This window comes from Antedon mediterranea, chromosome 5, assembly GCF_964355755.1.
Source record: "Antedon mediterranea chromosome 5, ecAntMedi1.1, whole genome shotgun sequence".
NCBI classification, from domain to species: Eukaryota; Metazoa; Echinodermata; class Crinoidea; order Comatulida; family Antedonidae; genus Antedon; species Antedon mediterranea.
Window position 1 is genome coordinate 22,970,673 of NC_092674.1, and position 27,239 is coordinate 22,997,911.

Here is a 27,239-nt window from a genome sequence, read left to right on the forward strand (position 1 = left end):
TTGTGAATAATAAATCAATAATGAGTGAATGAGAAATTCATTTTCGTTTAGAAGCTACTGTGTTCAAAGCTGTTTTCAGTGTTTTTTTGGCCTAAATACATTTGAATTTCAATTGAAAAACATAATTCAAACAAAACAGTAAAAATATTTTTTTTTATTCCAAGGAACTAAGATTTGCAGGAATTGATCTGGCCTACTAAATGTTTGGGTGCTGATGGTGTTTGTGTGTTCGAAAATTAAAGGAAACCAGTTATAAATCAGAAATTAATTTTTAGAACGAAAATTATACAGTATATTGGTTAGTTTACAGAAATTTTGAATTCCGACATTTTAATGGCAGCCAAAAATGAAAAACCTTACCATAAATGTATTTTTTTGGAAATGTGTTTAGTCTTCTTGTTTTTTAGTACTTCTGTACCAGGATTACATTATTGTTTTAATGTACTTTTTCCTACAATATTCATTGGTTACAATTAATTAATTTTTTCTTAAATTATTAACTACTATTGTACTATTTTCCTACAAAATTTATTGGTATATAATCAATCGATTTTAATTTTGCTCAATGTATTTCTACATTATACTACTGTAGGCTCGCACCTCGGATAGAACATTAAGAAGCTGGCTGCGCATAAACAAAATAAAACTGCGCCCTCTTTTTAAATGACGTTAGGCATTACATTACAGTACATTAAAAATGCCAACAAAGCAAATTGTATATTCAATGTGCAATGGAACAAAACATTTCAATCGGTGAAAAAAAGAAAATATGTTCTATTTTCACTTTCATGAAATTATTTTTACCATTAGGCTACACTCATAATTAACATTCGTTATTTGACAACAGGGCCTATGGACAAACGTTCGGGTCCGTGGCATTACCTAAACGGCCCTATAGTTACATTGTAGGCCTACTTACTATTCATTATTCAAAAGACAATCGAAGCACTGTTATCCTATTGAATAGGCTATCTAGGTTACCCTGATGTTAGAGCTCGACGATTTTGAAATAGAGCCTGTGGATGGAGAGGGTGGAGTTTTTTTAACTCAACCCACGTTCCTATATTTCGATTCAAAATTTTACTAAATATTAAAACATATAATGTTGTTATTTATTTATAATAGAACGCTTTCAAACTGTCTCGCTTCTTTCTGGGTAGGCCTACTACAGTGAGGCGGGGCCATCTATTATTCACCCAAAAATAATCTCTTTAGCCTTGAAGTTAACAACATTATCAAAATAAATTTATAACATGAGATATGGCAGTCCTAAACATTGAATCCATTTGGAGACGTGCTTCCTACTCAAATTATTATATATAAAACTGATTTTTATAAAGTATCTCCTAAAATATCCTACCAATTACCATATACCATTAGTAGGCCTGCCAGGCTGAATCAAGGATTTGTTTTTAAATCTGAGAGTGCAACATATCAAATATAAATTTATAACATGAGATGTGGCATACATTGATGACGTGCTTTCTATTCAAAATCATTATCTATAAACATTGATTTATAAACAAATTTAATTATTATGTGCTAAAATATTCTACCACTACCAGTTATCATACCATTGGTCCTATCAGGATGAATCCTGGATTTTTAAAACTTTAGTCTAACATTACAATATTCTGTAAAAAATAAATAACAAAAGTAGTAGTAACAAAGTAGTTCATTGTCACACCTCTTGCTCTACATGAATAAGATTTTTCGTGCGTTTTAACAGCCAAATTATCATATCATACAGTTAGGCCATACATGTTTTGAGGGAAACCAATGTCTTTAAATGTATATTCACTTCGACTGTAATAACAAGTTAAAATCTATACCATCGAATCCTACAACTACAATATACAGTAATATAGGCTTTTGTAACTAAACAACGTGATTGCTGCGAAGTTACTATAAGCTCCGCCCCCATTCTACTCACATACCACCGATACCGGCGAAAGCGGAGTAATATCAGCTAAGTTTGTTGCAAGCCCAGCCCACCCAAACATAAAACGAATTTGTCGGTCCGACTCTGAGTGTTCACTTGGTGCTTGGCAGCTACGGTTGGTGGTTAGTGGTGCGTGCTCGGTATAGTAGGTGACATTATATCGGGCTAAGTTCTTTTGAACATAGGCAACTGTGAGTCTGCTGCCTGTTATATTACTTTTGAACTAGCAAATTGTATCATAATGGCTAGTTGGAAGTTTATGGTAGCGCTAACTACATTTTGTTTCTTGGGAACAACAAGTGCAGACTTTGGAGTTGGAGGGTCGGCTGCAGTAAGTAACCCTTTTGAAGTTGGAGGAAATGCTCAACGAGGAGATATACCAGACCCACAATTACCACCAGATCTTCCATTTATTGACACAATTATCGTTCGAAATACAGGTATTTCTGTTCCATTCGGACGTCAACATTATGTAGATCCAGAAAATGAATTAAAAATGAATGTTCAACCAGGACATTATTGTTCCGTAGTTGTTTTAGAAGATCCACTCTCTCAAGTTCCTGGTCTTCTTTCTCCAACTTCATTTCCATGTGATTTTGGCGTCAACAGTTTGAGTTACTCTCATTTTGGGGCTAGAAAACCTCAATTAGACAGAGTAAAATTGCAGTTGACTTATAATACAGAAGATAAAACATATATTATTCCATTCATGATGGAGGTGCGAGTTGAGTCTAAACAGCTGGAAATTGTCACAACCAACATCCCTCTAATTGTGCCGGATCTTAGAGGAATGAGTGAAGTTATTGATAATAACAAGCTTGAATTTTCTTATGATAAAGATAATGAAAATTGTTTTGTGACCGTACTTTTATCAGCTACTGGACTTCCCCGTTATGGTGAAATTACCAGTAATATCGAACGGGGAATGCCGATTCGTTGTGATGATTTTTTAACAAGATCAGTGGCATACATCCATACACATGCTGATACGTCACCTAGTGAAGACTACATCCCAATGATGGTCGAGCTCTCTGACCTCAATGGTAATTCTATAAAACAAGAATACTTCCAAATGGCTGTTCGTATTAGTGCAGGAGAGACAAACACACCACCCGAGTCATCTCCTGGTTCAATAATGATTATGGAAGTCAACCAGTTTGTGATGACTGCAATAACTAGTCTTGAGCTTGGAGCTGAAGATGATGGTACACCTTTTAATGATATTGTTTTCAACATTACTGGTCCATTTGGAGAAGGTGAAGGGTATATTGTTAGCACTGATGACCGAAACCTTCCTTTGAGTTCTTTTCGTCAAGAAGATATTGCTTCTCTGAAAATTGCATATGTACCACCAGCTGAAGACTCTGATGAAGAACGTGTTATTACAATTAATTTTGAAGCTATTGATTCTGAACTAGCAGCATCAGAATCACTCCTATTCCATATTTCTGTAAAAGCCAAAAACACGTTGGCACCAGTTGTAACCAGAAATACAGGATTAACACTTTATGAAGGCCAGTATCGTACTTTTTTGACTTCCCAAAACTTGCAAATATCTGATGAAGACAACCGTGAAGATGTCATTATTACTCCAATAAATGGACTTGTTAATGGTGAAATAAAAGTCAATGGAGTAAGTGGACAAAAATTTTTTACTATTCAAGATTTAGATGCTGGAGTTGTCACTTACCATCATGATGGTTCAAACACTTACAGTGATAATGTAATTTTTAGGATGACTGATGGTGAAAACGAAGTAGAATTTCTATTTCCAATATACATCATTCAAGAAGATGATGAACCACCAGTTGTTAACGTCAACACAGGAATAATGCTAAACAAGGGTGAATATTACCCAATTAATCCATTTATTCTGAGTGCCACTGATGTAGATTCTGATGACAGTAGTATAACCTTCATTTTGGAACCACCATTTTCGAACGAGGGTCGAATTGTTCGCCGACAATCATCCCCACCAGAAAATCCACAAAACTGGGTATATGTAGGTGGTATTTATGAGCAGAGTATATCCGAATGGAAACAAAAAGACATTATCGAGGGAAGCATTTTCTATCACCATATTGGTGGCGTTAGCACAAATGTTGTAATGGATCAAACTTTGTTTCGTGTTAAGGATAACAACTTTCGACCAAATCTGTCACCAGTTCAGACATTTGTTGCAAAAATTCTTCCTGTAGATGATGAGCCACCCTACCTTTACCCAGGAACCTCATTGCAGATGACTGTACATGAATTTGAATTAACAGAAATCTTAAAAAGTCAACTACGCTACACAGACTTGCATACTGATGATCGTGAGCTTGAGTATACAATAACTACTCAACCATATGATGTGGATCTAAACAATCCCCTCCCAGCTGGTGAAATTGTAATGTTTGAAGATCCTAGCATTGTCCCAATTAAGTTCACACAGGCCATGGTAAACCATAAGAAAATTGCTTACAAACCACCAAGTACAGAACTCGGAATTGCACCACGTATGATTGAGTTCGCATTTGCTGTGCAAGAACCAAACAATATCTTATCTGGGCAAACCTTCTCAATCTTGCTTCTTCCAGTAAACAATCAGCCCCCAGTTATAAAAAACACAGGAGCGACAATTTTTGAAGGAGGGTCAGTTGTTTTCAGTACAGCAATGCTTGATGTCACGGACGAAGATACAGACATGTCTCAAATTAGGTTTTATGTTGTAGATGAACCAAAACATGGTACTCTTACATTTGATTCAGTTCCATTAATTAAGGGTGACTACTTTCTTTATGAAGACATTGTAAATGGAAGAATAACCTACATCAACAGTGGAGGTGAAGAACTGGGAGATACTATTGGCTTAGAAGTAACAGATGGGATTCACAAAATGCCAATTACAATTAACATTCAAGTCAGACCAGTAGATGATCAACAACCAATTATCAATCTTCCACCAGGAACCCTTGGTTCCTATGTTGAAGTGCCAGAAGGATCATCAAGTCTTATCACCTCAAATATTCTTAGTGCATCAGACCCAGACACCGAAGACCTTATGCTGATGTTTATTATTAGTGCTCAGCCTAAAAAAGGAGTAATTGAAAATGGTGGTCTTCAAGTTAATTCTTTTACCCAACAAGATGTAGTAAATGGATTCATTAGCTATCGTCACACCAGTGGAGAAATCGGACCAACCATGGCTTCAGATTCTTTCAACTTAACTTTGTCTGACATGTCAGATGAATTTATTCATGGTGGCAATAGGATCACCCAAATTGAAGTTTATGTTACTATTTTACCAGTTGACAGTGTGCCGCCCAATGTAACCTTTGGAGAAATACTCTTTGTTGATGAAGCTGGAAAAGGACAGGTGACATTAAACAACATTCTTGCATCAGATCCTGATACAAATTTAGATGATATTACATGCATGATTGTGACTGTACCAACTCATGGTTATATTGAAAACATCTCTCCTGCTCCTGGATCAGAGAAATCTAGAGTTGGAATGCCAATTTCGTCTTTCACAATTATGGATGTGCGAATGGGACACATCAACTATGTTCAAAGTATCCACTCAAGTACAGAGCCTGAAGATGATCGTTTTACATACCGTTGTACTGATGGCATTAACTATTCAAATAACTACTTCTTTGTCATCAGCATCACAGCAACTAATGATGAGATACCCAAGATGTTCATTGATCAGCTTCAAGTTGTTGAAGGTATGGATCAAGTGATTAATGTTATTCGCTTAAATGCTGAAGATGATGATCAACCACCACAGCAACTTCACTTTTATGTTGTTACTCCACCAAAGCATGGAGAGATTGTTTTGCAAGGAGCTGATAGTCTTGTCCCAATAAGTGACTTCTCTTTAGATCAGGTAAAGAGTGGCACGGTATCTTACAGCCATGATGATACTGAAACCACAAAAGATTCATTTGAATTACGTTTGACTGATGGTGATTATGATGTCTTTGGAACCATGCCTGTCACAATCTTTGCAATGGATGATGAAACACCACGTCTAACTATCAACAATGGAATCAACATAGAAAACAGAGAAACAAAAGTTATTACTAACAGAATTTTGAAAGCAACGGATCTTGACTCTATTGATGCCAACCTTACCTATACAGTTAGACTCGAACCTTCATCAGGTATCTTGCAGCTTTTGTCACCTAGCGGTGTTGCAGAGCAGAACCTGACCACCGGAAGCTCATTTCAGCAATGGCAGATTGATGAAGGACGAATCCAATATGTACATTTAGGAGGAGTAGAAGAAAATAATATATATAAAGATCTGATCAAGTTTGACATAACAGATGGATCGAATCCACTTATTGACCGATACTTCTATGTTACTATCAATAGAATGGACAATATACATCCAGTTGTAGTGAACAAAGGCTTGACATTACCAGAAGGTGGAAGAATGACATTAACAACCAGTCTGTTAAGCACCAGCGATATAAATAGCCCTGATGAAGAATTGACATTTATCATCACAAGAGCACCATCCAGGGGTCATCTTGAAAACACTGACTTCCCAGGTGTTCCAATTACATCTTTTACACAACTTGACCTAGCTGGTAACAAGATTTACTATGTTCATACTTCTGACGAGGAAGTGAAGATGGATAGCTTCCAGTTTGAAGTCACAGATGGACTCAACAGTGTTGTACGTACTTTTAGAATATCTTTGAGCGATGTTGACAATAAAAAACCTGTTGTTACAATCTTACCGTTGACACTAAATGAGGGACAAAACAAACTAATCACTCCATTTGAGCTTCGTATAGATGATCGTGACACCAGTGATGAACGTCTTGTTGTCACCATTACTCAAGTGCCTGTGCAAGGTAATCTACTATTCAACAACTCTAAAATTGTAACAAGCTTTTCAATGGAAGATCTCAACAATAACTTAATCAGCTACCAGCATGATGGAACAGAATCAACTACAGATAGCTTCTCTTTCATCATTTCTGATGGAACACACAATGAGTTCTATGTCAACCCTCAACTTGATTCTACTACCAGAACCCCACAGCGAATGCTAATTAACATCATTCCTCTTGATAACGGTGCCCCACAAATGGTAGTTAATCGTGGGGGATCAACAGTTGGGGAAGTTGGACCAACCGGACAGCTTGGCTTCTTGATTACCAACAAGTATTTGAACTCAGAAGATCGTGACAGTCAAAATGGTGGACTGACTTACACAATCACTACCCAACCAAAACATGGCTACATTATGAATTCTGCAATGGGAAATGTGAGCATTGACAGCTTTACTCAAGGTAAGATTTATTTTTTGTGGTATGATAAGGAATTTTGGCAAAACACAAACCTTAACTTTGAACACAGATTATGTTTGTAAACACTTGAGGTAACATACTACAGGGTACTTTTTAGTTTAGAATCAATGACAGAATCACACACATACAACATTTTTTTGCGCTTATATCTGACCCTTATACTTATGTAAATAAGGTTTTCCATATTACTGTATCTGTTGAAATTTCAATAGTAACACTGGTGAAGCAATGATTGTTTCATTATACAATATATACTATACTGAATACTGTAGGGAATACAGAGTGAATGAATTTGTATTTGTTTTAACTGCATGGTAAACGAGGGGGCTCCAGCATGCAGCAGCATAACATGTCTTGCTGCTGAAAACAAGCAAGTTCAATGACAAGTTAAACTCTCCATAATTTACCATGCCTACATTCTGTTTTCTATATTAAACTGTATTTAGTAAACTGTAATTTTGTTTTTATTAGTGATGAATTATTACAATACAGTCTTATTGTTAGGTCTACTTTTTACCAACTGTATATTATGTTTGTCCACATGACAACATCCACAATTTAAAAGTTATCTAGTATTGCAAATAACTTGTACCAACTGACCATTAATTGATTCCTAATAACACAGAATTATTTTGTTCTCATATATTCTATATTAATATAATATTATTAATATTAACTTAAGTTAACCATTTTCCCAAAAGGTTTTCTTTCTCTACTACCATCTACTGCTAGTAATACTATAAGGCTTTATTGAATAAGGCTCTTTAAACCTCAATATTAAAATAATTAAAACCCTGAGGGACTTTTGATCAAATCTAACTTTACAATTTATATCAAGGTCTGTCTTGCTGTGCTTGCATACATTCTGTCAATTTCAAAGCTTTTGTCAAGCTAAACCTATTCTTTATGGTTTAATTAAAAGTTTAATTTCAATTATATTTTAGGTAATAATTATTAATACATTAGTTACCTTGTTTGTAACATCTTTAGAAATGTTATCAAAGGGTAATGCAGCGTATTTAAGTAAATTAAGAGATAGATTAGTATCAAATTAGCTTTGGTTACAAGTACAGTATAAAAAATACAATCAATCAATCAAAGAAATAATTTACTTAATAAAAATGTTAATTTACTTTTTCCATCCAATACATTTGTGCAATTAACTCACATAATTTAAATAATTTGTATACATTATCAGTATCAAAGTTCACTAATGATATATATTTTACCATTTTTAAATAAATAAATTTGCATAATTCATTATGGGATTATTTGTTTGATTTTCTTTAGTATATTTTTTGTCAGAACTTTATGATTATTATGTAATTAATTTCATAATGATTTTAATTGTAAGTACAGCACTGTAGGTATGGCTGGTATAGATTGGCACACTGTACAGTAGATTTAACTATAAAATAATAAATAGAAAACAAAATATTCCTTTTCTGTCGCCAAATTGTCAAATCGTTACAAATAACCTTACATTTCTTATCTATTCTTTAAATAACTGTAGTGATATACTGTTAATCAAATACTGTATTGAGATATTAATAATTATATAGAGGTCTGGGAATTTGATAAGTCAATGTAATCTGTGAGATTGAGTTGTTTCACAAGCATATTCCCCAGCCTTTAGGCTCCAAAGAAATATACAGAGAAGAATTCCTCAGTTTGGGCTCTAGTGTGAATCAACCTTTAGACCTTCGGTAGCATCAACCCCAGATGTAAGCTTCTTTTAGAATAATTCACTGGATTTTGGGCCATAATGCTGGTGTGAATCAACCTTTAGACCCTTCCACAGCATGTCCACTACTGCAGTGTGAATCAAAACATATATTGGTACATTTTAATACAGCACTAGTATTCTTCTTGTACAAGTCGCACATTTTTATATCTTTCCAAACAATTCATTATAAAATAAAGCATTTTATCTTAGTTTTCACTAATATTAGGAAACCAATGCTGTACTAGTGTAGTTAGGATCTTGGCATTGAAAATGTTAGCACTCAATGTTCAATTAAACAGCTTGTACTGTACTTTGTTTTAGATTTTCTAAAGTTCATTTCACAGGAAATTTCTCCTTCCATACCAGAAGGCAAACATGCCCTTTGGCTATATCCACCAAAACAGACTCTTCTTTAGTGACAGGTAGCAAATGATATTCACAAATTCGTACATTAGATACAGTTAGAAAATTAAGATAGGGCATAACAAAAATTATTTTGTCACAAATTGTAACAATAACACTGCTGTAATGCCTATTTGACTTGGCAACACAAGAGTTCATTTAGCTGTTTACATGCTTGAAATCATTCCATTGATTAAGTTAGTTTCATAGTTCATTGAATATAGTTATAACATCCAGACAGTAGACAGTGACAAATAGGTTTAAAGTGGTGTAACCATTAAATCTCCCATTCTTTCATTATTTAACTTTTCCTTTAAAAGTCGTATGACAAAATCGGTATTACAAATTCAATCAAACTACAGTATACCATGAAGCTACCCTGGTTTATTTAGCAACAAGGGCATATCTCTATATACTTTTGTGAGTCCAAGGCCTGAACTTTTTTACTTTCCTCCTTTTTCCACTTGTTTTCACAGCCCTCGTTTATTACATATTTTTTAAATAATATTTAAAACCATTAACCATGAAGCCTAAGTTTCCGCTTTAATAGTTAGTTTTTGAAAGCAAAAGAAACTCATTCAATTATTAGAGTTCAATATAATGTCATAAAAAAGTTTATTTTTATCAAATTAAAATCACAAAACTGTTGCTTCCTCCACTATAATTCACCACCTACACCTCTTCATTTCTTTCCATCGGGTTTCTTTCAATCCTTTTCCTATTCTTTTGTTCCTTTTCAACCTATAGTTTTAAAGCTTTTCAACCTTCCAATGAACCATATCTTGTGGGTTTGGATATTCTTTGACAAGGTACAGACTTTAATTACTTTTTTCTCTGAGACCTTGTGTGGAACAATTCAAAGATAAATCGTTAAATAAAATTAAAGTAGGCACAGCAAATTGAATTACTTTGGGAGAAAATTAAACCTGTACCTTTTTTACTTGCTATTATTATAATACTATTATATTAGTTTCCGGATTGCTAATGCCTCAGTTTTATTTAAAAAATAAAATTCATGGGCAATCAACTTGCTTTCTATTTACTTAGGATTACCAACACCTTGTGTCCAATTATTTCACCTCTATATAATTATATAATAAACCTATTAAAATTAGACCTGTAGCCTGGATGAAAATGAAAATATCACTGTAAAGTGATATTTTTAGATGCCAGTCCTGTTAAAAGCCAATAAAACCTAGGTTGAAATGTCTTAAATTGTAGGGAAACTTTTTAACACTTTGACTGCCAAACACGAAGATCTTCGTTTTTGGAAACACAACGCTTGACTGCCAAACACGAAGATCTTCGTTTTTCGCGTTTTTTTACGAAATCCGGTAGATAGGTTAATTATTGGTATATACTATAAATAGGGACACTATATTCGGTCTGGACTGTGAATATTTTACTTTTTGAAAGTAACTAATCTGGTTACGAACGATTGTCAAAATGGTACCTGTCGAAATAACATACACTGCGCATCACAGTAGCGCGTACAGCGATGGTTTGGCGCATTGTGTATCGGTCGCGCGCTAGCTATGCCGCCGAAGCATTGCAAAGGTTTATGTGGATTGGCATGTTCTGAATAAAAAATAATGGATGAATTTTCAATATGAAGTCTTTAATTTATTATTGTATGTATACCCTAATTGTTTTGGTGTTTCACTGTAAGTGGCCGAGTTTCACGCAACAAACTTGTTTAGAAATGGTATGAATATTATCATCAGTTTACTAGCTAGGCTAGTAGTACTAGGCTATAGCCTAGGCCTAGTCGTAAAACGGTTCCGGACCAACTTTAGGCCTAGTTAACTAGGCCTGGTGTCTTTACTATGTGGATTTTGGCGAAACATTGATGTAAGATTTATGATTTATAAAATGTAATACATTTTTCGATAGTGATAACTTGTTTTTATAGGCCTACCGGTGCCGTGAAAGTAACTTTTTCGTTGTTTGTTGATCTCACCGGGCGATATTTTCATATTGTGATGTCTTGCACAAAATCGCGAATATCTCGACTTTCTTGCGCGAAACTACGAAAAACTCAAAAAGTGGGTTACTTTCATTTTACTATTACGATTTACATATTGAGATTTGAAAATCGTTCTTGGTACCATTGTAAAGCTAAAATCTTTATGATTATTTTAGTCTAAATTACATGTAAATCAGATCACATACATAGTTTCAATCAGCTTTAATAAAAACATCGAATTGGGCTATAAACGCTGGCGGTGGCAGTTTCTAACTGGAAAAACCTCTGGCAGTCAAAGTGTTAATTGATTATTGATTTATTGTAATTATTGATTGCAATTGATTGCTGTAAAAATTAGGTCTACAATAATTTATGCTCTATTTCTAAAGATTAAAGATCATAACATTGTATACAATACGAGAATGGTATGAGATTGTTGGAAAGACATGTCTAACTATATGTATGTGTTATTAATAACCATTTTTGTTTACTAGATGTAAAACGCAAATATTGGCTTTTTATGTAGATAGAAGGATAGGTTAAACAAAGTTAGAGACATTCAAAGTTCAGTGGTAGCAAATTGAAAAAAAATGTGTGTAGTCTTGCCTAATCATGTATAATGAAGTATGAAAGAGAATTAGTTTATTTTGTTTTCTTTATCCATTCATACTAGTCTCATTAGTAGAACTTGATATGTTGATATCCATAGTTCAGTGTTCATTCCATAGTTCAGTGTTTAATTCTATTGTCCCATGGTGGTCCCAACTACCACATTTCAAGGCAACTTCAAATGCTCTTGTGTTTATATACTAATCTCTCCTATTTTTGTATATACAAATTCCTATAAAAAATCTTATAAAACATTGAATATGGTAAAAATCTTATAAAACATTGAATAGTATAGTTTCCTAGTCTGCACTATATTCTGTGATCTACCTCCCTTTGTTAACGTAATACATACAATATATTTACATTTCAAAATTCTCTTGAAATTTCAGTCAGTCTGTAACTATTGAAAAGAACATTGAAAACAGATTGACATTTTACCTTCACCAATTTAAAACAGTGCCATCAAAGAAACTTTAAGTAATTTAATTACAGATGAAAGTAAAACATTATTTACCAATTTGTTATCTGATTTTCTCTTCAGTAAAACTTTTATCAAGGTCCTTTAGGTAAAAATATACAGTATAACCATGGAGGTATAACAGATTTTGATTAAAGAACTTATTCACTAAGTAGTAATTCAGTACTGTATACAGTTAGGTAAACCTACAGATAAAGTTATATGTATTTTGATTTAATTTCTGTTTTTTGTTTGTTCTTTATTTAAGTTTGTTTCTGCATGTAAGAAAGCAAAAATAATTGGTTAAATAAAAAATTTACCTTTTTATTTTCATACTATAGTAGCACAAACAGAACAAATTTCAACTTTAAGCTGCAACGCATAATTACGGCTATTAATATGACCAGCTTTTAATATGCTTGCGGGTACTGTAATTTAGACATTTTTAGCTAGCCCAAATGAATTGGTAGGACTTATAAAAATTAAAGTATTTTTAAATCTGTGCATAATAATTTCATGGTCTAGTGAACCTATTTAATATTAAACATAGTTATTTGGCATTATTAGGCAACAGAAACAAACCCTCAGTTTCTACTGGCGATTAAATACAACAAGCCATTTCGAAAAATGTTATTCAGTACTAAGTCATTATCAGGGGATTAAAGTGGAGGGTCTGAATTTGAATCAAGGTTGAGAAACCTTTAAGAGAAGATAATCTGTTACTTCATTATTCCATACAAACAATTGGAGGAGCCAACTCATGGACATTGAAAGCTACTGTAGTTCTATCATAGAGATATTATAGTGAACTATAATATCTCTATGGTTCTATGAATGCTACCAAAACTACAATTCTTTTGTATATCCAATCAAGTATTGAAGTTTTATTTTACTGTAATAACCAAGTAAAAGATAAAAATCGCATCGACACAATGTAGTTGATATGGGGTTAAAAAGGCATTGCCTAAACTTTCCCATTATAACTAAACTAAACTAAACTAATAGCCAGCGGAATTTTTTTCTCCAACACATTAAGTCAGAAATTACAGAGAGTGCTAAATCTTCTCTACTTAATTATTCAAGAGCATATGCATCATGTGACATGGCTAATTAAACAAGTTTCGTTTTTTTCCAAGCAATCAGTAGTGCAGAGGGTTAAGTTGTCTTTTTATAACATGGATTGAGTTTGATTACCTTTAGTTTTGTACTTAATTGACTTTTAATTGACTTTTTGTATTAAAAAATGATATCGCCATGCATACAGTATTCATACTGTTGTGGGGAAATATGCAGCGTACAAGAGATTTTCTAATTAAAGTATATTAAGGTGTTGTTTACACTAATGCCATTAGGAAACTTCACAGCATGTATTGATAGTACACACTTTTCATATGTTTTCTGATATCTTTACTAAAGAGACAGTATTAGTCACATTAAAAATCAATCACCATCTTGCCTTAAACTATGCAAGGACAGCCAAATATTTTCATTTAGATGATAAAAATAAAGTAATTATTAATCCTGAAGATATAAGTAAAGATAATGTAGACATTCTTCAGATAAATCCTGGGAACACACATATTCCAGAGTTATAGATCAGTTTCTCCCAGGAAATAATTTATCAAGGGAGCCATTTGTGTAGGCATTTTGTTTTTATTGCAGAATCTTTTGGGATTAATTTTTTCCATTTTCAGGCAATTTCCTAAATTTGTGTATTCAAATGATTATGGGTCAGATAAACTAGGTTATCTGTATCTTAAGATTTCTGTGACTGAAATAAAGATTACATTTTGAATACTTTTTTACTTGAAATGGTCATTGTATGTTTCTGACTGTTTTTGTTATTTGATCATACACCAAAATAGCTAGTTTTTATAGTGTGATTTGATATTATGATTTATATAGTTAAATGTTGATGAAAATCTTGAATTTGCTCTCATCTCATGTGAGAAGGATTGAATTTTTAAGACATTTTTAATGACATTAGTATTTATCCAACGATAATTTTACAATAACTGTGATGGTCTGCTTTATAACGCCCTCAGGGAACAATAGTAACAAATGGTTCATATCCATGATTACATAAAAGTTGTTACTTTTTTATCTAATATATTTTTGAATTAACAAGTGCCTAAAGGAAATGAGATTATAATTAAAGCCATATTTTGGGATTATATCTTGATGTGATCCACACTTCACAATAGGACTACAACTTACAAGATAAAGTGCATACTATAAAAATATAGTACATTTAACCAAAAATTCAGATACTACCATTTTTCTATAATAAATATCTACAGCATTTAAGACACACACAGTTACCAATCTAACTTAACGAATAGTGGAACATGCTTGGTGGTTTAACATGATTGGCTTCTAATCCCAAAATCCAGGGTTCAATCCTGACCAAGTGTCATGTTTGTAACTCTTTCTATTCCACTCCCCAATCACACAAATGAGACTTTTAAAAAGTTTATGAGCATAATAAATTAAAGTTATTCTATCCTGTAATTTTTTTTTTTGCTGTTGGATGTGTATTGAAATAAACAAAATAAAATTTAACCTGCCATAGATTTTTATATTCCAACATATTAGGAAAATTTGCTTTTGAGATGCCGATTTATCTATAGAGCTCTCCATACATCTGTTGTTTTGTAAAATATCACTGTCGGAAGGCTTATCTTTCAAATGTACCACATTTCCTAGATTCACTTTTGATGGTTCCTGCCAAAGATCTCTTTTATTTTAATAGTCTATAATCATTTTTGCATAAATATTATTCAGTTCGGTTCAAATCAGATTATGATCTGGAAAAATGAGTTCAACATCAAATTAACAAATCAACTTACAAACCCACACACATTTTATATCACACTGGAGTGGCCAAAAACCAAGTGGTCAGTTAGGGCCTGTTTCTATAGAGCAGAGAATACGGTTTTGAATACCGTTCGTTCTTTTCAAGAACCGTTTTTTCTTGCCAGCAGAAATGGGTCCTCACAAAAAACCACAAAAAAGAACCGATCTTAAAAACGGTTTCAGAAACCCCAATTGATTGCGGTCTCGATCGCAAAGAACCGTTCTGAAACCGGTTTCTGCGGAGCAATTTTTAGCTTCAACACAATCGCGGTCTCAATTTGACCCCAAAAACTGAACTCTGCAGTCTGCTGCACTGGGACGATTGCGGTCAACTCGCAGTCAAACTCGCGCGATAGGACCTAGGCCTAAGTCATTTTTATTTCTCTAGATAGTGAGTATTTTATTTAACTAAAATATGTTGACCAATGCCATTACGAGGTTGGTAAAAAATATGTGAAGGAAAGAAGATGAGGTGACTTGTCGGGAGTCGGAAGAAAGACTTACGTATGTATAGGCCTACATGTTTTTAAGAATATTGTAAAGCGTGTGAAAAATAGACGAGTTCAACTTGACAATATCAGAGGGTGCGACGTACCTATACTTTAACCAAGGACCACAATAACGTTTCAGGTAATAATTCCCCCTTCTATGATGAAATGGATGCTATTTCTTGGAGATCGCGCTATGCGAAAAAAAGTAAACATGACCTCGATCAAATCGCGCTTCCTCCTAATGAACTGCATTGTGGTGTATATAATGACGTTATTCATAACGAACGCACATGGACGGAACCGGTTTTATTGGAGTAAAAATTGAGCTGCAACGCGACCTTTATTTATAAACAACAGCCGAAACCGGTTTCCAAAAAACCGTTCTTTTTTTATTTTTCAATAGAAACACGCCCTTAATCGACCAAGAAAAGTTTAAACACAGGCTACAATTCCCTTAGGGTTAAATCACCAGTAACCAATTCAAACTATTCAATAACCAACCCTGCTTGCCCAGTAGCTCTAAAGTAATATTATAGTTCTTATGTATTTGATTTTAGTTTAATTTAATTTAAACTCTCTCTCTCCTTATTAGGCCTAATCACGGTCCTCTAGGCCTACAAAGTGCCAATGGCTTAATTTTCTATTCAGTGTACACACAGTTTGCGATCTTGTATTTAACATAGCACACAGCTTTTACTAAAAGTTAAAGTAACATTAAGAATCCAAATATTCCACTAATTGCTTAGACTTTCACAACAGACCTTTTAAATGATGTCTTTGTTTCTTGTAAAGTAGATATTCAGTGTTGAATTACTTTTTTGGCACTTTATAGACCCTCTACTCAAAAGAATATTTCCCCAGGCAAATAGGTAGATGGATTCAGTAGGAATCTAAATCTGTAAACAATAGGGACCCCACTTACTATGGTTCAAGTGTTGGAAACATTTTTTAAGTCTGATTCATAAACCGAATCATAAATCATAATGTGCCTATATATAGATGTCATTTAACATTTTTTTTGTGTTTTTGTTAATGTCTTATCTATACAAAAAACAAGTATTAGTACCTGTTTTGAAATTACAAGACCTTCTCACATAATAAGAAAACATCTTATCAAATACTAATCAGGCTTAAAGTTATATAGTGTATTATATTGTACTAAACACTCACTGTGGTTGTTTTTGCCATAAAGATGGCAGAAAATTAATAGAGACACGCTGCCTTTATTAGCATTTAAAGTGAATATATTGCTGCAACTGTTTTCATACAATTTTGTTGAAAATGTGAAGCAGGACCTCTAGTCAAGTATGAACAAACATTACCTCTCTTTCTATACACCAGATTACCTAGACTATTCATTAGATTGGTTTCCATACACAATTTTCTCGCAATTTAGTTCATTGGTTGAAATTGTTTTAATGTATGTACATAATAAATGCTTTGGTTTGTAGAAAAACATCAAAATCGCAGAGTATTCTTGACATGACCAAGCCTACACTCCAACATATAATTTAAAATTTCTATTTTGTTTACTTAAATTGAATTGTATTTATCCTTGCACTGTATTGATTGGAACCACTTCTACAAACTTTAACCATGCACCAGAAGAAGAAGAAGATGATTGATCCTATTCCATTAATCCTACTCAATCAGGCAATTGTTGATTTTCAATTAATTATTTTTCTAAAAAACATCTTACCATTGGGTCGGATTAAAAAACTATTTAATTCGATTTTGTTATATAGATAGAATTATCCCTTTTTACCAGTCACCCATTAGCAATCATCTTTGTCAGTGTAGAAAGAATATAATGACTTGTCTGGGAGAATCTTTTATAGCTGCTTAACAGCTTAAAAGAGTACTTGATGCCATTGATTTTACCAACAAAAGTGAATAGTGACTTTACAACTATTGTTGGATTCTCTTAATGACAGTTATGGCTACTTCTATTATTTATTTGAACAAAAAGAAATCAATGAGGGCCAGTCTAACAATAGTGTTTAAAGTGGCTACCTCTCCAGAATCAACTCAAAAGACTAAGACTCAATGAAACTTAGTTTTTCTTTTGTGTTATTTCACAATTCATGGTTGTATAGCTTCTTTTAATTGTAGTACAAGTATCCAGGGTTTTTTTAGTTAAAGGTACTGTACTTAGTACCTCATGAACATACTTGCATACATTCCAAGTCGTCAAGGATTGATTAAAACAAAAACCATGGCAGATATAAAGTAATATGTATTGTCTATAAGCCTCTAGAAAATCACAACTCTATGTGAAAATGCTAAGGCTCAGGCAAAATCCAGAAAAAAGGCCTTCTGAACCAAAGATATCTTTCTCCAATTTAAGAAAATGTTATCTTCATATATATTTTTTGTCCTTTGAACTATTTAATTTGTTTTAAAATATCAACTAAACTATTTTTAAAATATGCTCTATAATGCCTGTACTGTACAAAAAGGGGGTAAATTATGAACATTTAAATAATCGCAATATTAAGACAAATTATCATAAATTGTCTGATTGTTCATAATATGTTGAAATTATTTCACAAAATTTAATTAAGTTTAAATACAATACATGATTACTGAGTCTATATCGTGCCTGCTTACCTGGATAAACCCGACATAAGCCCTTTTCCACGAAGTGCGAAACAATTACGAAAAGAAGAATTTAGCGGTAGCTCACCTCCGTGATAAATGGGACAGTCCACTATAGCGCCCTCTAGTGGGACCACTCCCACGTAGTACCGTCATCATTTCTTTTCGTATCGTCGTACTGACAACACAAAGTTTTTGAAGATTTCGAATTCCAAGGAATTCAAGAGTCTAATAAAGACAGAGTCAAGCTATCCGAGGCTAAGTTTATCGTTTTATAAATTAGATACGTTGATTTTCTTGCCCTAATAGTAATAAAATGGATGTTTATAGTATATGACTGCCTCATTTCTTTTCATTCTGCATATGAATAGATAGTGTTTTCAAAGAGTAGTTACCCTGTGCTGTGTAATCCCTAAATAAAGAAAAACATTGTATGACATCTGTAGGCATGGCCTTATTAGCGTTTTTCTGTAAGTAAACACCTGATTAAGGCATATTTTTCTTTTTATTTTGAGGGTTACTGCTGATCCAAACTTAGAACCTCAAAAGCTTTCTAATCCCTCATATTATTTAGATTGTGAAAAGGCTAAGAAATGATTGGTCCTGAGCTATTCATAATTAAATCCCCTTTTACCACATTCCGTTACAATTTGGAGCATGAATGTTTTTAGAACTCTTTTGTCGGTCTTATTTTTAACTATTATGTAATCAATTAAACTTTTTTTTAGAATGCAAATTGATAAAGATAAGTTCCTATATCTTTAGTATATAAACTGTTAACGATTAAGTTCCATTTCAATTTGGAGTATGAATGTTTTTAGAACTCTTTTTGTCAGTCTAATTCAACTACTGTATTGTGTAATCAATTAAACACTTTTTAGTATGTAAATTGATAAAGATTAAGTTTGTAGATCTTGATAAAAACAACAATTTAACTTTAATTTAAGTTGCTTATTTACTACAGTAGAATTTCTTCTTTTAGTATAGCCACCCCCCCCCCCCCCCCCCAATTAAGGGGCCATTAAGAGATTTGTAAAACAAATGATATATTTTAACACTATGCAAAAACCCTCATCAAGGGGATACTTTGTTGGTTGCTGAAGTAGATATATAGTGTACCTGAACTACTGTGTATCAACATCAATACAAATATGCATACAATCTCACATGCATACAATAAATTGTCTCGGAATAGTGTATGTGTATATTTTCATAATTCCTCAGTCAGTCAGTCTCGTAAAAAATCACACTGTACATACAGAAAGTTTCATTTCATTCACTAAGAAGAGTAAAGTTTAAAAGTCTTAGGATATAAGAAGAAGGATATGGTAATTAATGGTATAATACTGTACTGTAGGTCTATGAATAAGTACAGAACTCTACTGCTGGCCTGGGCTGTAGCCAGTACCTCAATAAGGTGAAGGCCATCTAATGTTATCAGTACAATCATGTAGACATCAAACTAGCATTCCACAAAAGGATCCCACACTCCCGCATATTCCAATTTAAAATTGTTTCGAAAAATAGACATTTTATCTGTACATAAAGATTAACCTCTCTAACGACCTAATCCCAATAATTCTATCCAGTTAAACAATTTAAAAGGGGATAATACCTGGTTAATATTGACACCAGAGTTTTAGATGATATCATGTAAAGATGTTAGTAATATTTACATTAAACTGTCATTTTTAATCCTTTGCTTGGATAAAGATCCCATTTGAAAATGTTAGCTATGTAGGCCTGTCAATGTTAAACTATAGTATATCTTATAGTGCTTATAATCATGAAACAGGAAATGTCCTTAATTAACTTCTAATTTTGGTATCAAGATAAATAAATCGTATTTATCCTGAATGTAAACAACTTGTATACAATCTTTGCTTTGCTATATATGTCAAACGATGTATATATTCTGACTGCCTATTGATTGAGTACTTTTTCTACTCAGTATCAAGCTTTATATTCTGTTTCATTAGTGTTTAACTTACTGATAAAATCTCTTTCTATTTGCCCTAAATTCCATATAAAATTCTAATTAACATCTGTGCAGGTGCTACTAAACCATTTTACACACATTATCTTGAAGCAAACGAATAATTAATTTAAAATGTCTGCACATGTTTGGTCCTCCTTGACTTGACATGCATTTGTATATATTACAACCCCTCCTTTTGAACATTTCTATTCATGGAGCACCTTGAAAGCGATGGCAATTACCATTACGTTTTTACAGCAACATTACTACCAATACATCCCTACTAAAGGGCACTTTGCTAGGGCCAAGGTGTATTCTTAATAGAGGTTCTACTGTATTATAAAGAATTATTTAATATTTATTTTGATGCAAAAAAAACATGGATCAAAGTTGTATAATTTACAAAAAATTACATTCCCCAATCCTCAATTTGATAGGACGTGAGATATATACTTTAATACAATTTGCAGTGCATGACATATAATCCTCATTCATTGTACAGAATGTCTACATTGAGCTAGTGTTAGACCAGTTGCTGCGTTTGATCAGTGAAGTCTGCCACCTAATTGGTACAATACATATCTCAGCAGATTCCACTTATGGGGTAGCGATCGTACTACCTTGATAGTAGTATTGCTGAGTATTATGATTTTATAGTAGAAAACTTTAGATACTGTAGTGGAAAACCCCTTGCAAAAATTCTGAATGGTACTATGAAATATCCTCATAAACTGGACTTGTGCATGACATTTTCAGTAGTGATGGACAAGCTGTTAGTTTACAAGATTGCCTTTTTAATATATCAGTATTGCATATGTTCAATCAATGTACATACATACATGTTAAAATAAACTAGGATGATTGGTCAAATATATTGTTTTAAATTACATTTGTCATAATAATTTATTGTTGCAGTTAACATTCTTTATACCATATATGTTTTAAATGAATGAAAGGAAATAAGTCCTAGGTTAAACCTGGTGAAAAATAACTGAACCCTAGCCCTAGTCAATGATCTGTTGTAGGCTGCTGATATGATGAGGGAGCATTACCCATTTCAGCCAACTCAGGTTGTTAGCATGTGTTTGAGAGGTCAGAGGTGAGCTTTGCTGGCTTGTAATAACATTGATATGCCAATAAAAGGGATCTCCCAGTGAGTTTGAATATTGACTTATACTTTGTCAGTAGGTGTTATAAAATTAAACATATTCATTCACAACAAAATAATACAACAGTGTATGAAACATTCACAAAACAATAAAACTTGCGTGTATGAATTTTATTCATTGTTTCATCTACAACAAGAATATGTATTATATACAAAATTAATGTTGAATGGTACAAGACAGTCATGCTTTCAAGACATTAAAATATACTCCCTATTTTAAGAATACAAAACATTAATTTAATTTCTTTTGAACGCAAACAAATATTGATACATATACAACACAATTAGGTTTTGAATGCACAGCATTCACCAGCCTTCACATTGCACAACATTTGAAAATTTTGAAGTGTTTAACATGAGGTGCTATCTTTTGCCTGTTCAATTTAGTGGGGAGGAGTAAGTTTAAACTTCTCCCCATCCTCCTCCTCCTCAGGTTCTGCCTATGAAATAATAATCATTTCATCGAACTCTGTTCTATTTCCTGTTTTTTGTTTCCAGACTTGGGCTATATTTTATATCTCATTCTTCACTGATCATATGTGACATTCATTACATATTGCTGTACGTATCAATTTGAGCAGACATAAATCTGTAGCTAAATACCAGCAGTAGGCTGCAAGACAATACAATGTTATACATGCTACTGAATATTCTGCTTATGGGTGGCACTGATGTAGAATACACCAGAAACCCTATTTTCAAACACTCTTATTCAAGGGACACTCCTATTATTAAGTGGACACTTCCATGTGAAATAACAAGGGGAAATATGTTTTAATACTAAGATCAACCACTATTCTGGAAAAACCTCTATTAAAGGGACACATTTTATTGTATCCCCTAATTGTTTTTGGTTGTTGGCCATTCGTTTTTAACTGGAACAGTGGAAAGTATTCCTGACTATCTTCAAGTTTTTCACCCGGCATAGTTTAATTTTACTTTAATGCTCCACCTTTTCTCTGTTTTTCGGTCTTAGATCAGTTACAACATAGAATGTCTGATACATGAATTATGCCTTAGTCTCGATAGGTTATTGATTGAATTGTTTCCTAAGAATATCTAGGTTACACGGTTAAAAATGTTATTATGATAATTATTAAAGGGTGTGAATATTCAAAAGAAACTTCTCAGTCTTTGACATTAAAAGAACAATGCGTGTGTGGGTTTAGACACATATGACAGAAATATTATAGGGAACCTAATTCAGGTCAAAATAATAGGGGGAAACTGTTGCCATATGTTGTTGAATGGCAAACAGATTTTAAGAAAATAAATAGAAAGTTATGAACTGGAAGGGAAATCATGACGTACCTATGTGGAGCCAACAATGGCAAAATGTCGGCACATTGAAAAGTATATTAGCACCTGTCAAATGTTAGCATATTGTGTTAAGATTTCCAGGTTAAATCATAAATAGATGTGTGGGTGTGTTGATGAGATTTTGCAAAGAAGGATGCTGAAAGTCTAGGAAGGAAAAATTGCAGAGCCATATACCTCATTCTTTCCCCATTCTGTTATTCAATTAAGACTGACGTAGACATGTTTTTCCTTGCCAGCCTCTGAGACATTCTCATTTTAATTGAAATTTCAACTCCTTTTCAAAAATCTAATCTGTTATTTTACCAGGTTAACTTTAGTTTGGGTACCGTAAATGTGAACCATTTGGTAAAGAGCAGTGAGAATAAACAAGACATAAAATGTTACTGAGGGGCCAAATTTCCCGTCATCATTGTCTTTGTAAATGCTCATAATTTGTAACATTAGCAACACTGAATAAATGCACCTCATAAAAGCAACTAAGGCTTGGTCTGGAAGAGATACTTCATTTTTTTTGTAAATCCCAGACTCTTCATTATGCTACCAAGTGTCATTTTTGATTGCATGGAAAATTCTTGTGGAATTTTGCCAAAATATAAATCACCTGGCCTTGTTATCAGGTGACATCTATTGATGGCTCTCATTAAAGTTCCCCCATCACCAAAAAAAAATGGGGTTTATTAACCTAGAATTTATCTATAGACATAACCTGCCAGTATGAAATTTGAATTTCTTCTTCTTCTTTCTAACCTTCCTAGATAGATCTTAATCATGTTTTATAGGGAAAGAAGCAGATTTAGTTTAGGATAAACATTACAAAAGTGTATCATAAGCATAGTACATTAATTTTAAAATGAAATAGATATTTATGGAGAGAACATTGTTTATGCAACAGATTCGTGTTTTGTTTTTTTTCAATTGTCAAGTTTAATAAACACATGATCCGTTCATTTACCTCGCCCCTTCCTCTCACCATATGTACTTACTTTTAAATTATTTATTTTTAATTGAAATGTCTCCTGTACTCATTTAAAATCTTTCTGAGCATTTAGTAATATGTGATTCAAAGGTATTATTATCTCCAAGAGATTTCAATTGTTCAGCCTTTCACCAGTGGTCCACTTCTTAAGATAGGATAATATTGCATATTTTTTGTAGGCATCTAGTTGCCAAAGGGTAGACTACTACTAGCATTTGGCTTATGCTTTTAATTCTGACTACTGCTATCTAATACAAGGCTAATTATTAATCAAACAAATTTCTAACAAGACAAATATTTACAATATATAACTATCTTTAATTTAAAGACTGTATAGAAATATACTTTCCAAATTCGTTTTATAGCCACCTAGTTTATTGCATTCACTTTAATTAAAAGTGCTAATCTCTGCTTGGAGTTGCTTGTATGTTTGTGTCTGTGGTCGAGCCCCCTAGTCAGTAAGTTGACCTGTGTGTTTAAGGTCAGTTTGTGGTAGGAATTGGCTGCAAACAGCAGGATTTATGTAGTGTTTTGTTATTGTATAGAATAGTTGGTATGGCCTACAGATATTCCCTTCTGCATTCATGATGTTTAATATTTATAACAAAGACAGATCTTGTAAATGATAAAATTGATCACATGATTGTAATTAATCCAAGAATTATGATTAGGACAAATAAAAAGTGTCTCCTTAGTAACATCCCCTACCTCATGACATTTTGGATCTGAATAACTTTTTACTACTTATTGTTTTTTTTAAATGGTCGAATTCAGTTAAAAAACTGCAGAAACAATCTCTGTAATTTCAATCAAAATTGCAGGATTGTAATCGTCAAAGTGACAACAGAACTTTTAATCATTTTCTTGTTGGTATATAATAAAGCTAATAGTAAGTCCCTCTATTAAATTAAAATACTGTGGGATGTACGTCTAACATTTTTTTTATTTGCCATTTTTTACACATACTACATGAATGGCCATAAATAATGTGCTTGTTTATTTTGATTAGTTCTAGAATTTAAAAATATGAACTTCAATAATTTGTCATTATTTATACACAAATAAATGCATTTTAGTACATTTAGTTATTTGTGCATATCTGTTCATTGAACATACTGCCTGAATATTTCTGCTATTTAGATAATCTATTTTATAAATATTTTATATAATAATATTTTCCCAATTTTTATTTTACAGACAATGTTAACAACCAGTTTATCCAATATATTATGAATAAGGGTACCAATGCATCCAGCGACATCTTCTTCTTTTCCGTTACTGATGCCGGTAAGTTTAATCACCTTATTTTAATAACAATCAAGCAAATCTTAGGCCTACTAGGAGTAGAGGTTGAGGTTTATTTTCAGACGATTGCTACCTGAAAAGTTGTGTTAAAGCCCTTGACCATTAACTTTATACTGGGTGGAAGAACATATGCAAAGCCAGTCTATGAGAGGTTATTCCTTTTTATGGAAAATTGTAATTGCTTAAAGTGCTTCCACCTAAAATCTGCCCGGAATTTGTCTGCTGCACGGTTGAAAAGTTAAAAGATGGTCAAAACGTTAAATGGAGCATGCTACAAGATTCTTGGTTGATTGCATGGTAAAGTTCAGCTACTGCTTATGACGCTAATGATAGAGTCATGGGGCTTAACATAGGAGTTGACAAGCACTGTTATCTCATAGGATATGTTCAATTAGTGTTTTCTAGAGTGTAGGCCCAGTGATAAAGTACTTGATATACATGATGATTGATTTTCACCTGGATAAACTGTGACTGTTTAGCCTAGAATGATGTTATTTTGCAAGAATATAAAGCCCCTTTCACACAGAGCTGTAAGACGGTAATATTGCGGTAATTCGCGAACGCCGGCTTATGTGTGAAAGGGTAAAAACCCCTTAATGCCGGCTTCCGTTAGACCGCCTCTGGACCTAGTAAAATTGCGGTAATATTACCGTCACGGTCATAAGCCTGATCTGTGTGAAAGAGTCCACGATATAACGCCTGCTTACGCAGTGAAGCAAGGATAAATTCGGGACATTTTCCTTGATTGAGAAAGACTGTGGCAATTACTTTAGGCCAAATTATTAGATTATATCCATTATATAATATATTTTTAGGTTAGTTTGTAAATAATACAATGGAAGAATACGGCCAATAATAATAAAAATATAACAGATGTTGGTCCAAAGATTATTTAACTTGCTGTAACGTACGTAAGCCTAGGCCCTAGTTAGCATAGTTCTAGCAGGAACATCCTCCGGTTCGCGCTCCCGGTGCTAGCTCGTAACAGCTTCTGATAATTAAATTCGCGTCTATTTGTAGGCCTAAGCCTAATAGATTTGTTTCTGTAGAATGGCCATCACGATCGGGCAGTTATTAGCACGGAGTGGTGTTGGGCGAAAATATAGATTTTATGCATCGTAAATAAAAAAAACTAAACGACGGACACACAAAACAACATCAGCAAACATGTGCACGCATGGCATGTTTTGTCGCCGGCGGCAGGTGCCCGCCATTTTTTTTTTCTAAAAAAGTGCGACCTCTATTTTATGAAGACAGTAATCTTTAAATATTGCGCCTTTTCACTGTGGCCTTTCACACAGAAGGCGGTAAAATTACCGTAATATTACCTTCTGTGTGAATGGGTTTAGACCGGCAATAACGCCGGCTTGCTTACCGCAATATTGCCGAAGTTCTGTGTGAAAAGGCCTCTAGATAAAGCATTTTAATGCTAGGCTGTGTTCACAAACAGTACAGTTAAGCTTGTAGAACAAATTTAAGAGAATAACAGAATCATATCAGAGTTACATCTGTGTTCATGTGGTTGGTTAACTCCAATGTACCACTGATGTAAATTTGGAATAATTGGTTATGTGTTTTTCAATATAGGTTGACCCTTTGATCAGTTTTACAGAAAGGAAAATGGTAAAAAAAAAACATGTTTTTATGTCATTCGATTAGGCTCAGCATATTTTATAGAGATGTTGTGGACTTTCAGCCACTTAAATATGAACATCAGGAACCTTCATAATTGTAATATTTATTTAAATGTCCGGAAATATTAATTTAATAGTTTAAAAAACTGTATAACCTTTATAATTGAGGTAATAATATCGTCTGATCTAAAAGTGCATTTGGGATAGAAGACACCTATTTCATTGTGGTCTTGCGCTTTTTATGGGTGCTAAGGAAGAAAACTCCCATCATAATAGTCTATCAAACTTCCTATAATGTCATATGTTAATGTCAGTGAACTTCTACCTTAATTTATAACAATGTTCCCATTATTTTTTTTTTATTCTGTATTACCTGCTGTTCATGAGATAGTTTCTTCCTATTTTGATGTACAGTGTATCTAGGAATGGTCAAAAGTTTAAAATGATTAATCTATTATGAGGCCTAGAAATAGATTGTTCCACTATTTTGTGCCATTTA

General features: G+C 33.2%; 1 protein-coding gene across 1 annotated transcript in view; it reads left to right on the top strand.

The window, feature by feature from the left end:
• The first annotated feature begins 2,046 nt into the window (after nt 1-2,046).
• The window catches only part of LOC140049627 (extracellular matrix protein 3-like), an 82,198-nt gene continuing 57,005 nt past the window's right edge, over nt 2,047-27,239 (top strand). The window contains exons 1-2 of the mRNA XM_072094564.1: nt 2,047-7,236; nt 24,999-25,088. Coding sequence (XP_071950665.1) covers nt 2,184-7,236; nt 24,999-25,088 — 5,143 coding nt within the window. The 5' untranslated portion in view covers nt 2,047-2,183. The remainder of the gene's footprint in view (nt 7,237-24,998; nt 25,089-27,239) is intronic.